This window comes from Vigna unguiculata, chromosome 1, assembly GCF_037176805.1.
Source record: "Vigna unguiculata cultivar grain cowpea cultivar isolate G323 ecotype 2 chromosome 1, ASM3717680v1, whole genome shotgun sequence".
NCBI classification, from domain to species: Eukaryota; Viridiplantae; Streptophyta; class Magnoliopsida; order Fabales; family Fabaceae; genus Vigna; species Vigna unguiculata.
Window position 1 is genome coordinate 42,119,384 of NC_140792.1, and position 13,653 is coordinate 42,133,036.

General features: G+C 33.4%; 3 protein-coding genes across 3 annotated transcripts; all 3 read left to right on the top strand.

Annotated features, from left to right (window-relative positions):
* Positions 1–1,229: 1,229 nt before the first annotated feature.
* Positions 1,230–2,554, top strand: LOC114177331 (uncharacterized). The gene is made up of 2 exons (XM_028062626.2): positions 1,230–2,023; positions 2,103–2,554. Exons 1-2 carry the CDS (start codon positions 1,331–1,333, stop codon positions 2,322–2,324), a joined length of 915 nt encoding a protein of 304 aa, XP_027918427.1. The 5' UTR covers positions 1,230–1,330; the 3' UTR covers positions 2,325–2,554.
* A 2,222-nt stretch (positions 2,555–4,776) lies between these two features.
* On the top strand, positions 4,777–8,111 carry LOC114195288 (sulfite exporter TauE/SafE family protein 4-like). Its single transcript, XM_028085711.2, has 12 exons — positions 4,777–5,072; positions 5,142–5,301; positions 5,436–5,636; positions 5,775–5,836; positions 5,941–5,989; positions 6,195–6,250; positions 6,343–6,429; positions 6,515–6,565; positions 6,672–6,911; positions 6,999–7,092; positions 7,398–7,538; positions 7,631–8,111. The coding sequence occupies exons 1-12, from the start codon at positions 4,914–4,916 to the stop codon at positions 7,711–7,713; spliced, it is 1,383 nt and encodes a 460-aa protein (XP_027941512.2). The 5' UTR covers positions 4,777–4,913; the 3' UTR covers positions 7,714–8,111.
* A 1,199-nt stretch (positions 8,112–9,310) lies between these two features.
* Positions 9,311–11,259, top strand: LOC114194793 (large ribosomal subunit protein eL24). Its single transcript, XM_028085222.2, has 5 exons — positions 9,311–9,448; positions 9,983–10,058; positions 10,208–10,309; positions 10,568–10,716; positions 10,934–11,259. Exons 1-5 carry the CDS (start codon positions 9,438–9,440, stop codon positions 11,088–11,090), a joined length of 495 nt encoding a protein of 164 aa, XP_027941023.1. The 5' UTR covers positions 9,311–9,437; the 3' UTR covers positions 11,091–11,259.
* Positions 11,260–13,653: the final 2,394 nt, after the last annotated feature.

The window sequence follows — 13,653 nt, forward strand, 5'->3', positions numbered from 1 at the left end:
TATTGTGATTACATCCGATATAAGATCGGATAAGATTATTACCATCTTGAATATTTTGCCATAGACATGCAACAACTTAAGTATATAAAGTTTAGCATACCTAGATTTGTATGATACAATTAGGATGACAAAAATACTCGCGTTCGCGGATATTTGTGGATAAAATCCGCGACGGATAGTTATTACCCGCGAATATTTATTACCCACGAGTAGCGGGTAGCGGGTATTTTAATATCCGCTTATAAACAGGTCGGGTATGAGTATCATACTATCCGTACCCGCAGGTACATGTTACTCGTAAAAAATTAAAATTAAAATTTAATTTATATTTTATTAAGTTAAATTTAATTAAAATTAAAATTAACAGTATATTTTATTATGTCAAATTTAGTTATAATTATAATTTTATTTTATTTATATTTTATTTTTATAATTTTATATTAAAAAATTTATAAAATATTTTTTTAAAAATATTTGCGGGTATTGAGTATCCACGGGTACCCGTGAATTTTAAAAATATCCGTAAATATTTTTTAAACGGATACCCGACGAGTAAACGAACAGATAGCAGACGAATTTCTTTTTTAGGAATCGGATTGTGAGTAGGCACTATCCGTATCCGACTCAATGCCATCCCTAATTACAATACTTAATGAAACCTGCATATGTGGCTTAAGGTGCTCTACCGCTCCATAATAATAAATAAGTTGTGAAATACAATCCAAATAAATTCCTTAACTTAGATATTTAACTTTACAAAAGATGGTGGAGCAAAATTTAAGAGGAATCTCAGCAAATTAGAAGAATTAGTTTATTTAAAGAATAAATTATATTCAATCAGGACAAAAATTCTCAAAATGAAAAATCAATGTCACTATTAATTTATACAGTTAATGTTACACCTCACCTTAACCAGCCTTAGTTAATTATTATTGTTAATATTTAATATAATCATTAATTTTACTATACTAAAATTAATTAATTAAAAGCAAATAGGCACAAAAAGAGTGGAAAATGGCATGGTCGAGAGAGTCCTCCACGAGTGAAAGAGACGCCACGTTACTGGACACGTGTCAGATGATTTTGTGATAGATATGGAGGTACGAGACGGTTCGAAAGAATATATACATGCATCACAGGCTACGTGTCATACTTCAATGCCTCCTGTCCCTCCACGTGTCGTTCTCCCCCTTAACGTTTTGCGCTTCAAAACCATATATATATGTTCGCGCATGGTTGTGCATTCATCACCACTTACACCAGTTCATTCAAACACAACTCAACCAGCTTAACACTCGAAACAACATCGTACAATCAACGCGTAAGATCGATGGCGTCGGGACAGCAATTCAAGGGAGACAGAGCGGAGGCAGCAGCCAAACTGGCCGCCAAAGACATCGGCGATATCAACAGAGCGCAGGAGCGCGACGAGAACTTCGACCTTCACTCGGAGGCCAACTTTAAGCAAGCACGAGCAGAAGCAGCGGCGAAGCTCGCCGCGAAGGATCTGGAGGATGTTAACAGAATGAGGGACAACAGTAGCACCGCATTCAAAGAGCAGCAACGGTACAGCGAGAATAGACCCGGTGTGATAGGGTCCATGTTCAGAGCCGCCAAGGAGGCCGTGGTTGGGAAGCCTCACCCTGAGACCTCGCCAGGGGCTTATGATTCGTGCAGAGAGAGGGTGACGAAGGAGCAGGGTGGGTCGAAGATGGGGGAATATGCAGATTATGCGACTCAGAAGGCGAAGGAAACGAAGGATGCAACAGTGCAGAAGGCGGGGGAGTACACGGACTTTGCGACTCAGAAAGCAAAAGAGAGCAAGGACTATGCTGCGGATAAGGCAAGGGAAGCTAAAGATGCTACGTTGCAGAAAGCTTCGGAGTACAAGGATTATACTGCTGAGAAGGCTAAGGAAGGGAAGGACACTGCAACGGGGAAGCTTGGGGAGTTGAAGGACTCTGCTGCGGATGCTGCTAAAAGAGCTATGGGCTACTTCTCCGGCACCAGAGATGAAACAAAGGTTAACTTCAACTTCCAAGAGTTGTTGTGTTGAGTTATTGAGTTGGTTACTATTTATTCATTGTTTCTTCCTTGAACAGGTGAGTGGAACGGCGGAGGATACGAGGCGGAGAATGGAAGAGGTGAGGGTGCAGGATAAGGACTATGGAACGGGGCACGGAGGAGAGAAGTTGGTGATAAAAATGGAAGAGTCGCGGCCGGGAGCGGTGGCGGATGCGATGAAAGCGGCGGAGAGGGCCTTGGGCGGCGAGATGGAGGAAGAAGGGGTCCTTCGTGTGGAGCGTCGTAGAGAGAAAATGTGAAGCTGTGTATGTGTGTGATATGGATGAAGTATAATAATATATAGTAGCAATAATAGTGTGTTTTGTAATAAAGATATTTGAAGTTGTTGTGGTTTCATTCCAATAACAACTCGTCTCCACTTCTGCATATAGGATATGCACTCTCTGGTTTCAGAATGTGTGTATGCACACTCGTTTTCGTTTTCAATATATACATTTAAATAAAATGTTTCGATCACTTTTCATTTTAATTTATTCGGGTGTGATTCATTTCTATGTCATATTTACGGATCAACGAGATCTTTCAATTTTAAAGATTTCCAAAATAAATAAGAGTTAATTTTTAGTCTTTTTAAGCTGCATTACTTTTGAATTCAGCTAAAATGTTAATATTTATTTCATAACAGCCTAGAACACACATTTTATTCACATTTCTCTCTTCCTCCTGATCCTACAAAATAGAGCTTTTAGGCTAACGAGTCAAGCGCACACAAACGGACTCACATCAATAAATTAAAGTTTATTACCAAAAAATATCTTATTAAAATTAACGGGCTAAAAATATCGAACAAGAACTATTCATCAAATTTAATATACTATAGCAAAAGTTAGCATTTTTAATTTGGATAAATTCTTTAAAAGAAAAATAGACATTCATTATTGTATAGTTGCATTTAATAAAACTTAAGCCAACCACAATTCTCGGTCATGAATTGCACCGTTTGGTGTGTTCACGTTCTTTTTTTTCGTTGGTTGAAGCAAAGTATCACGTGCCTGCGGTTCACATCGTTCGGTAACGTGAATGGGAGTGTGCTTTTGATTTTACAACGTAATGGCTCATTAAGAGAGGGATGAATTTGTTGTATTTTATATAATTTTATTATATAAAATCATTATTTATTATTATTATTATTATAGTTTAATATTAATTAATAAATTATATTACTTTTTAATTTTTAGTATAATTATATTGTACGTTATGGATAATAAATAATTATTGAGTTTTTAGGTTAATGGTACTTGATATTATTATATTATTCAATAATTTGTTGAGAGATTCTATCCTTTATAATTAAGATATAAATTTATTAACAAGTTTCGATATTTTTATTATGACGTTAAAATATATCAGATAGGTTAGAATAACCTACCACAAGATAGCATATTTCTCACACACATTTCAAAGATTAAAGGTGATATTCAGATACCAATTTTTCATTTTATGCATTTTGATACGTTTCTGCATTTTATTCTTTATTGTTCTTTTATGATTGATATAATCTAACATAATTTTAAGCATAAGTTAATGAAAATCTGTGAATTACTCATTCTACTTCAAAGCTGAAGCAAACAAGATCAAATCACATACATTTTCTCCTTCTTCAATAATATTATTTATCAGTTGCCTTAACCAATGGTAAATTAGGAAAAGTAGATGATCAATAGAAGTAAAGATTGTTATGTGATCTATAAAAAGGGTTTAATTAATGCTATTTAACTAGTATCACATTGAACTCGATTTGTTTTAGGACAAAATCAAAATTTTAAGTTACTATAATAATAAGTTACGTTGACAACTAAATTTTAACTTTAACTAAATTTTAACAATTTTTTCTTATTTACGATATGAGATAACGAAATTACTTAAAGAATGACACACAAATTGGAAGATAAAATTATCAAAAGTTTTAATTGTTAAAATATTATTTTTCAAAAAAAAAAAAACACTTTTTATCTCATTCAATGGAACTTTATATCTTAGGCTCGTAAGAAGTGAAACTCATCGATCTATCAATTTCAATTTCAAAAGGACGTTATTAACTGCTGTCTTAACTTCAATGGTAAATGTAAGTAAATTCTTTTGGTTCCAGTAAAGACATGATTATTTTCTACTCTAGTATTAGTGTGATGAATTAATGAATCACATTCAATATTTTAAGACTAAACATATATTCTTTTATAAGATTATAACCACTCAAGACCTAGTTCAACTAACTAAGTTAAACCTTTAAATTAAGACTAAACACAATTTTAATAGAAAATATTTGATAAAAAAATAGCTAAATATTATGATTACCGATTAAAAATTATAGTTTAAGTTAATAAAAATAATTTAATAACTTTTATATTCTTAAAGAAATATATCTATTAAAATTTATATAAGATAAACCTTTACCGTATATATAATCCACGTCCTTTCATAAAGAAGAGAAGATGTTGATAGTTAAATATTCTTTTTGCTACAAATGATTACAAGTGCAATGATTAGAAAGTTTGGCATTGCACTCAACATACTATTTCATCTCTGTAACAATTATATTGTTTAAACAAAGCTCATACCGTGTATGTTTTGTGTACTTTTGTTGATCAATTATTAAACGAGACAGTTCCATTAGTAAAAATTATTAACATTTTTAAGAAAAAAAAATTAGCGAAAGAGCAATGATGTCATGTGTGGCTACTCTGGTGTTGTGTAGTTTTGGTGGAGAACACCCTAAGACGCAAGCCACAACGTGATTATCTAATATCTATATATGTATATACATCTATCGATCTCTTTCAAGGTTGTTATTTTTTGGTTTCCCAAAATCTTTGCATTGGCCGCCACCAATGTCCACGAAACTCTTCGTTATCTACCTCCTATCTTCTTTCTCTGCCGTCGCGCTTCTCTTTGCGCTGTTCCTCGCCGGAACCTACGACTTCAAACATTATGCGTCATTGTCTCCTCCCTCTCTCAATCATGGATCCGAAAACGATAAAGTTTGGCCTGTATGTCACACCTTCATCTCTTCTCTGTCACGCTAAAAAAGACTGATGCTTTCTTTGTTGGGGGTGCAGGAATTGAAGGTGGGGTGGAGAGTTGCGTTGGCCACGGTTATCGGGTTTCTGGGATCAGCTTTTGGAACCGTTGGAGGGGTAGGTGGGGGAGGCATTTTCGTTCCCATGCTCACTCTGATTGTGGGGTTTGATACCAAGTCTGCTGCTGCTCTCTCTAAATGTAATAACTTTTTTCGCTCTCTCGTTTATTCTTTCACGTTGTCACATGTGAGAACTAACTTGTCGTCACAGTCTTAGGCTTTTTGGTTCTTGTTTTGTGACCGAGTGTGATATTGTTGACTTGTTTGTTTTCAGGTATGATAATGGGGGCGTCAACAGCTTCTGTTTGGTATAACCTGAGAGTGCCTCACCCAACCAAAGAGGTGCCTATAATAGACTATGATCTGGGACTTATTTTTCAGCCCATGCTCATGCTTGGTATAACTGTTGGTGTAGCGCTCAGTGTTGTCTTCCCCTACTGGCTCATCACTGTCCTTATCATTATTCTCTTCGTTGGTCTCTCTCTCTCTCTCTCTCATGTCATTTATTTTAGCAGAAAAGTTTACTTATAAAACAAACCATGCTTTGGATGAATCAGTTCTTCGTTGGTCTCTTCTGAAAAATGGTGGAAAATGTTCTTTTACCTTTTCACAGGTACCTCTTCAAGGTCTTTCTTTAAGGGAACTCAGATGTGGAGGGAAGAGACTCTTATCAAGGTAAAGTTTCACCACTTGAGAGATCGCGGTTCTTCAACGGAATCATTTAACAGAGGCAAACTCATTAAGTCTATCTCCCTATTGTTTGTGTTTTGTAATTGCAGAAGGAAATGGCCAGACAAAAAGCAACTTTCGTTAGTTCTCACGGTGAACGTAAGTAAAGATTGATTATATACTTTGGTTTCCACTTTATTTGGGATTTACTAGGAGCCATTTTTTTCCCGTGTAGTAATTCATTCATTTTCAAATTAATCAGTACATAAAAGTTATAAAATTTTAAAATAAGAAATAGTTTTTCTGTCAAGGGTGTCCTGTCTATATAGCTTCCTAAAATGAAGATATTTCATTTTGTGCGCAGTTCTAATTGATACAGAATATGAGCAGTTGATTCCTAAAGAAGAGAAGTCACCAATGGTATGCAAAAGTCACAGTTTTTCATTGAGTCATAGTAGGTGATGAGGAGAAACCTGACTTTTTTTTGTTCTCTCCCATGAACAACACCTCAGCAAATTTTTTGTTTCAATCTCAAGTGGAAAAGGATTTTGGTACTAATGGTCGTTTGGGTTTCTTTCCTACTACTTCAAGTGATCAAGGCAAGTCCCCCTCTCTCCAATTCGCATCACAAATCTGTTCACTTATTATTTCTTTGTTTTAAGTCTATTTGTTGTGGATCTGCAGAATACTGTAGAGGTCTGCAGTGAATGGTATTGGGTGCTTTTCAGCTTACAGGTACAATGGGAGCATCAATTACACGAGCACAACTTGTTACTTAACTTTCTATGCAGTGGGGTCAAATCAAACGTATTGACATGCACCTTTCTTCTTTCTGTTTCAGTTTCCTATTGCACTTTTGGTATTTGGCTATGAAGCAGCGAAGTTGTACAGGGATCATAAAGAGAGAATGAGCACAGGAAACATGGAATCCATCTGTGAGGCATCAATTGAATGGACTGTTCTGCACATTTTATTTTGTGCACTGTGTGGCATTCTAGGAGGCACTGTGGGAGGCCTACTTGGTTCTGGAGGTGGATTCATTTTGGGCCCTCTGCTCATCGAGATTGGTGTCATCCCTCAGGTAAGTTGCATATGCAAGAGACGGTTTGATTGACAATAATGTTGAAACAACTTAACTTCCAAGGACATATTTCTGTTCATCTTACAGGTTGCTAGTGCAACAGCAACATTTGTGATGATGTTTTCATCATCTTTGTCTGTGGTGGAATTCTACCTTCTCAAGAGGTTCCCCATTCCTTATGGTAATTGTCATAATATTTTGAAGCTTACATCTCTTTGCAATCTCTCTTGCCTTTAAACTTTCACTCCCTACCATTTAAGAGTTGATGAAGTGACAGGTTCATGTGGAAATTAGCAGGCAAAGATGGTTACATGTTGTGGTCCACCATATGCTATGTTTACTATCCATTTTTCACTCGGCTTCCTTTTCAAAAAGGCTTCTTTTTAACTAGAGCTTGAACACATACTAAAATAATACCCTATAGTGAAAATGATCTGATCTGCTCTATGCTTCTATTCTTAATGTATTGTCACATTTCTTTTGTAGCGTTATACCTCACTGCAGTGTCTGTTCTGGCTGGCTTTTGGGGACAGTATTTTGTAAGAAAATTGATGGAAATTCTCAAGAGAGCCTCAATCATTGTATTCATCCTCTCAGGGGTCATTTTTGCTAGCGCTCTCACCATGGGTAAATCTATTCAAATTCAAAGGCATTTGCTGATTTATATATAAGGTTTCTGTGCAATGTTCAACTATAATAGTTGACCCTTTTCCTTTCAGGCGTGGTTGGTATTGACAAGAGCGTTAAAATGATCCAAGAGCATGAGTTCATGGGTTTTTTAGACTTCTGCAGCAGTCAGTGATTCATGTAGTGTACATCAGGTGGCAAACGAAGACAACATTGTTGGAGTCTGTAAAAAATGGTTGGAAATTCATTCATGAATGTTGTTCAATGTCTGGTCATTCCTCTTCAAGTATCAAATAATGGTAGCTTGCCCTCCCTTGTGTTTCACACTGTTTGTAGTTGAATGTTAGCTACTGGCTAACACTCTCTCATTGCAGTGCAACATTTGTTTGATATGTATATTTTTTTAAGTTTCTTTTGAGCCTCCATTCAGTTCTAGACTCGGTATGGAAAAAGCTTGTACATTCAGGGTAAGACAACAACTTTCAGGAATCTTGGTCAATGTTTGGTTGACCATCGGAAGTTCCTTTCCTCTGTGTAATAAATAAGGCTTGATGGTTCTTCCCTTTGAGAAAATCAGTTTGTGGTTGAGTTATGTTATGCGACTGACTGATGGCAAAACATATGAAGGATTTTTTATTTCTTTAGCATCGGATCTTCACATGTCCATCGGTTGGTTTAAGGTTGAAAGGTTTGCTTCTGAAGGAGTAGTTCCGAGAATTTGTCTCTATAATTGTATAACTAAAGTTATTATATGATTGCTGTAAAATTAAATCGATTGAAAACAATTTATCAAAAAACAATTATTATCTTGATTTTGTACTTTTTTTAAAAGGTTACTTTACCGCGCTGTGTGATGTAGGTGAACTTGATTTGAGGTTAATACTGTTTGATTTTTTGTAATTTTCTTAAAAGGGTACAGTTAGATTAATTATTTAGCCCATTGAATCATAATCCAATAAGAAGACATATATACTTGACTAAACTTAATTGAACTAGGACATTTGGAGTCAAAACTGTTTCTAAAAGAAAATTTAAGTATTTTTAAAATCTTAAAATGATCAATCTTGTAATGAAGTGTTTAAGCTTCAATTTTACTTTTATTATTATAAAAAAGTCAAGTAGGAATGATTTAATTACTGGACTGTCATGCTATATAAATATGAAAAAAAATAATTTAAAAGCATCATTATAAGTTATAACCCATGCATAATAATTAGTAATACAAATGTTAATTTAATGTTATTTAATTTGATTTATTTAGATTCGATTAAATTGAATCAGGTTAAACATTCATAATATCTAAATCTAACGTCTTCCTAAAATTAGTTTTTAAAGTTATTAATAAAGTTAATTAAGATTATCTTTTAAGGTTAAAGTTGTTTGATTTTAATTGTATTTCTAATCACCAATAATATGTTTAAATCAAGTTTTTTTACTCATCAAAACGTAATAGATGAAAATAATGTGCTTCTGCACGCACTTTATCTGATGATTCTAAACCCTACGAATTATTCAGCTATTCAGTGGTACAATTTTGTATGCAGTATTTGGACTTTTGCTTTAAAATAAAAAATAAATCAGATTTCAATCTAATGAAAATCCTTGGGCAAGAAGTTTGTTCTGTTCAGTCTCTTTCACTAATTATTTTGTTTTATTTTCTAATGTTATTTATTTATTTATTATCTGCGTCCTTCTTCTTACCTTTCATATGGGCTCATTGGCGTAGCCCAATTGCTAAAATAAAGATTCATTAGGACTAGGCTGTTTACTTTGGGCTCAAATAATTTACATTGGGCCCAGGAATGCATTTATATGGTTTTATATTCGGAGGTATAGAGAGAATCAGGGAGAATTAGGTTTTAGGGTTTACACAGAGCAGCCACACCTGAAGCAGCAGCCATGGTCCTAAAGTGAGTTTTCATGACTCTTTCTTCTTCTTCCTTTAACTCCTTTCGTAGGATCTCATAGCAATTACTTTCTTCTAAAAGTCTTGTGTTCGGATGCATACACTTGTATGTACTCTAAAATAGTTGCTTGTTTTATTTAATCTTGTTTTTTCTTTTTTCCATTTTTTTAGGTTTACTTTCCTCTCTCAATTTGTTTCACTGGTTTTGAATTTGTTTTCGTTGTATAAGTATGTGATTGTTGTTTCGTTGTAAAGCATATTGTGCGGAATAATTTTCGATGAGCTGATGCTTTTTTAATCTTTGTTTCTGTTTGAGCTTTTATGATTTTTAGAGACATCAATAGGTTTTAAAAACATGTTGGAGAATGTGTTCCTTTTTTGAAGCAGCTTTTGTAAAAAGTTCAGACGCATAATTCTTGTAGATTGTTGAACATAGTTTCAGCTAACTACTCAGTGTCTTACGTGTTATATTTGAACTATGGATAATTATTTTTCATAGGTGACCATGAGTTATTAATGTATTGTATTCCTGTATCAGAACTGAACTGTGCAGATTCAGTGGTGCCAAGATTTACCCAGGAAAAGGCATTAGATTTGTTCGTGGTGATTCTCAGGTGACATATGATGTCTCGTTGAATTTAGGGTCGATTTTTCACATTATTTCAATCTGGTTAATGTGACTTAAAGGTTATTAGTTGTGACGGTTTTTGTTTGCTGTTTGTTACGATATTGAAAAGTGGGTATTTGTTTGTGGAATCTACAGGTTTTCCTCTTTGCCAATTCCAAATGCAAGAGGTATTTCCACAACCGCTTGAAGCCATCAAAGCTTACCTGGACTGCAATGTACAGGAAGCAACACAAGAAGGTATTTATTTAATTTAAATGTCTGATTTATGCAACAGTTAATCAATATAGAGATCCTGAACTTTTTAAATAAGAATTTCCATTGGCATTGATGAGCCGGTTTAGGAATGAAAATGTTGCTTTTTTTACTGAATTTGATTATCTGATTTTGCCTAGTGCATAGTTATTCTAATTTCACATGTAAACAGATTAGTGTACTAAGCATTCCTCAATTGTTGCGTGCATTTGATTCAATTACTTGTGTGAATGGAATGTGTAGGACATTGCTCAAGAAGCTGTGAAGAAGAGGAGACGCGCTGCCAAGAAGCCTTACTCTAGGTCCATTGTTGGTGCCACTTTGGAAGTTATCCAGAAGAAGAGAACTGAAAAGCCAGAAGTTAGAGACGCAGCTAGGGAAGCTGCCCTTCGGTGTGTTTTTGTTAATTTCTGCCTCTTGCATTCAGTTAGATGTGTGCATATTTAATCACATTCTTAGTCATTTATTTTCTGCTCAACTATTTTAATTACACTTTACTCTCTGTGCACCTCTCACTGCAGTTCTGTTTTAGAGCCTTGCATTTAAACATTTCTTTTACTTTCAAATGTGGATTGCACATGTGTCTGAATCTTGGATGTTGTGTTGCAGTGAAATTAAGGAGAGGATCAAGAAGACAAAGGATGAGAAGAAGGCTAAGAAAGCCGAAGTTGCAGCTAAGTCACAAAAAGCAGGAGGTAAAGGCAATGTTTCCAAGGGTGCCATGCCTAAAGGTCCCAAACTCGGTGGTGGAGGCGGAAAGCGCTGAGCTTTTAAGTTTTGTTCCTATTTTTGCTACAATTTAAATAGTGTTGTTTTCAAACTTCTGTACTGATATTTAATTTGCATCATTAATCTTTTATTTTACTGTTTAATTAAACCTGTGTTTGGAGCTTCAGAAAGTACCTAGTTATTGAATGCATTCCCCTTTCGCCTTATTCACGTTAGTCGTCCTTTAACTAGCTGTTTTTGTTGGATCGTGTTTTTGTGTCTGTACTTGGCTACTCATGTTTTGCACTTATGTTCTTTATTTGAAGATTCCAATCGATTTCACCGCGCATAGTGCCTGATTTGCGTTGTATGCGCCTAATTTTGATTCGAAGCAACTATGTTATCTATTTAAACACGCACAGTGCCTGACATCTTTGTTATTCAACGGTGACCTATTGGTCGCAATACGTTTGTCTTTTATGTAGGCTTTTTCTTCAACAATGGATAATTCTTCTGCTATTGCTTATGACGGGCTTATGCTTTTACCAAAGAAAACTCCTATTCATACTATCTAGTTTTGTCTTCGTTTTGGTAAGCTAAGATCTTTGGTCAAATTGGTGAAGATGTTACTGGGTATGTTTTAAAGTATATGTTTAAAAAGTTGTTGAAAATAGTTATATTGATATATTGCAATGAAATCCTGATATGGGTGCAGAAAACTCCTATTTCATCATTGTTGTCGATAATCTCTTTTATCTATGGCCTTCTGAATGGTTAGTTCGAATTGTCAGTGAGTCTAAGTTTTCTATATTGAATAAAAATAAGAAAGTAGAGCATTATATAAAAATAAAGATCTATAAACTTATTATTTTTAAGGTTTTAGATTAAAAAATGTGTTATATGGTTTGATTAAGGTTTTATTAGTGTTATATTTTCTCAATAAAACTTCCTTTATTGACCTATAAGTGTGTATACATTCTTTTAATTTTTAAGATTGTCACCCTTAAGGGATAGATTTAGAACCTTTTAACCAGGGTTTGACATGGAAATTAAATAGAATTCTACTTAAATTTTCTAATTGTTTTTTTTGACGGGCTATCCTGGTAATGCCAGACTATAATTTCCAGATTGTCTTTTTATGCATTCCATGTATATATAGAATGAGTTTGTCTCTTTGAACATGACCGCAAGGATTTCATGGGTTTATCTCTGCATTATTGTTCTGACAATAAGTAGAAAGAATTTAGGATTGAATTTGAGAGGCGAAAATAAAAGGAATTTAGACTCATTTACTTTGTCATCTGATTTTATAAGGTTTGAAAATGCCATACATTTTGCAAATATTAATTGGTCTTAGATGAAAATATATATTAAATTCTTTTACATAAGTTATGGATGAAGTTTCAATTCAAAATTATAAAAGAACTTTAAAGATTATAATTATAAAATACTGAATCAAGAATTTTGTATTTGTAATAATTATAAAATAAGTGGAACAAAAGATAAAAGATACACACCTCTATATCCTGTACATTCATTATAAACCTCCCTAATATTTTGGTTAGATTAGTATAATTATGAATTAAATTTATATTTAAATCAATATGTTAACTGTAACGCATTCAAACACTACATAACCATTAATAGGTTTTAGAAACTTCAATAATGATCATTAACCTTATGATAATATGAAAAAAATGATTATTAATATATTTATAAATGTTCTAGTCAGAGCACATTTCCTTAACTTCTCAACCCCTTATTTCCTCTTTAAGTCTCCTTAATTGACATTTTGTAACATTCTTGCATAATCCTTGGTATGGTCTCCTTCGGCTTGAGTGTGAAATAGGACTTAAGATGACTTAACCATCAGGTCTAAAGGCCCAAACAGTACTAAGCCCACCACCACAATACATGTGGACCAAAAATCTCATTGATTAAGTTGAAATAGTTTATTAAATAAATCAATTTTTTTAAGGGTCTCAACTGAGACATTTATGAAATGAGAGCAGTATGTGAGAATTACTAGACCTGATGCAACTATAAAGTGAGTAAACATGATGGAGGCATATGGTGTCCTCAATTAACTTTTAATACCATTACACTTTAAACTAGTACAATTATTAGTTAAAGTATAAAATTTATATATGCAATTTTTGTGGTGTATGTCTATAAATATTCTTATTATAATAATAATACTAATAACTTAGACTATAATAAGAATAAAAACTTAGACAGAAAAATAATATTTTCAACTAGTAAATCATTTTAATAAAGATTGGACGAATAGGTCAATTAAATTATAAATAGTTGAATTATTATGACAATAATAATAATAATACTATTATTATTATTACTATTATTATTATTATCTTTCATTTTATTTTCTTATTATTATGTGTATTAATATTTTTGTAGCAACAAAATTAACAATATAATAATAATTGTAATTTATTATTAGAATTTTTATATTATGTAGAATTTTTTTTGTAAATTTGTTAAAAAACTTTATAAGAAAAGATTTTCTTTTGTCATTTTTTCTAAAAATTTTAATTGATAGATAATTTTTTGGTAGATAATCATTTCCTATAAATTGGTAACTAAAAATTTTAATTTGCAAG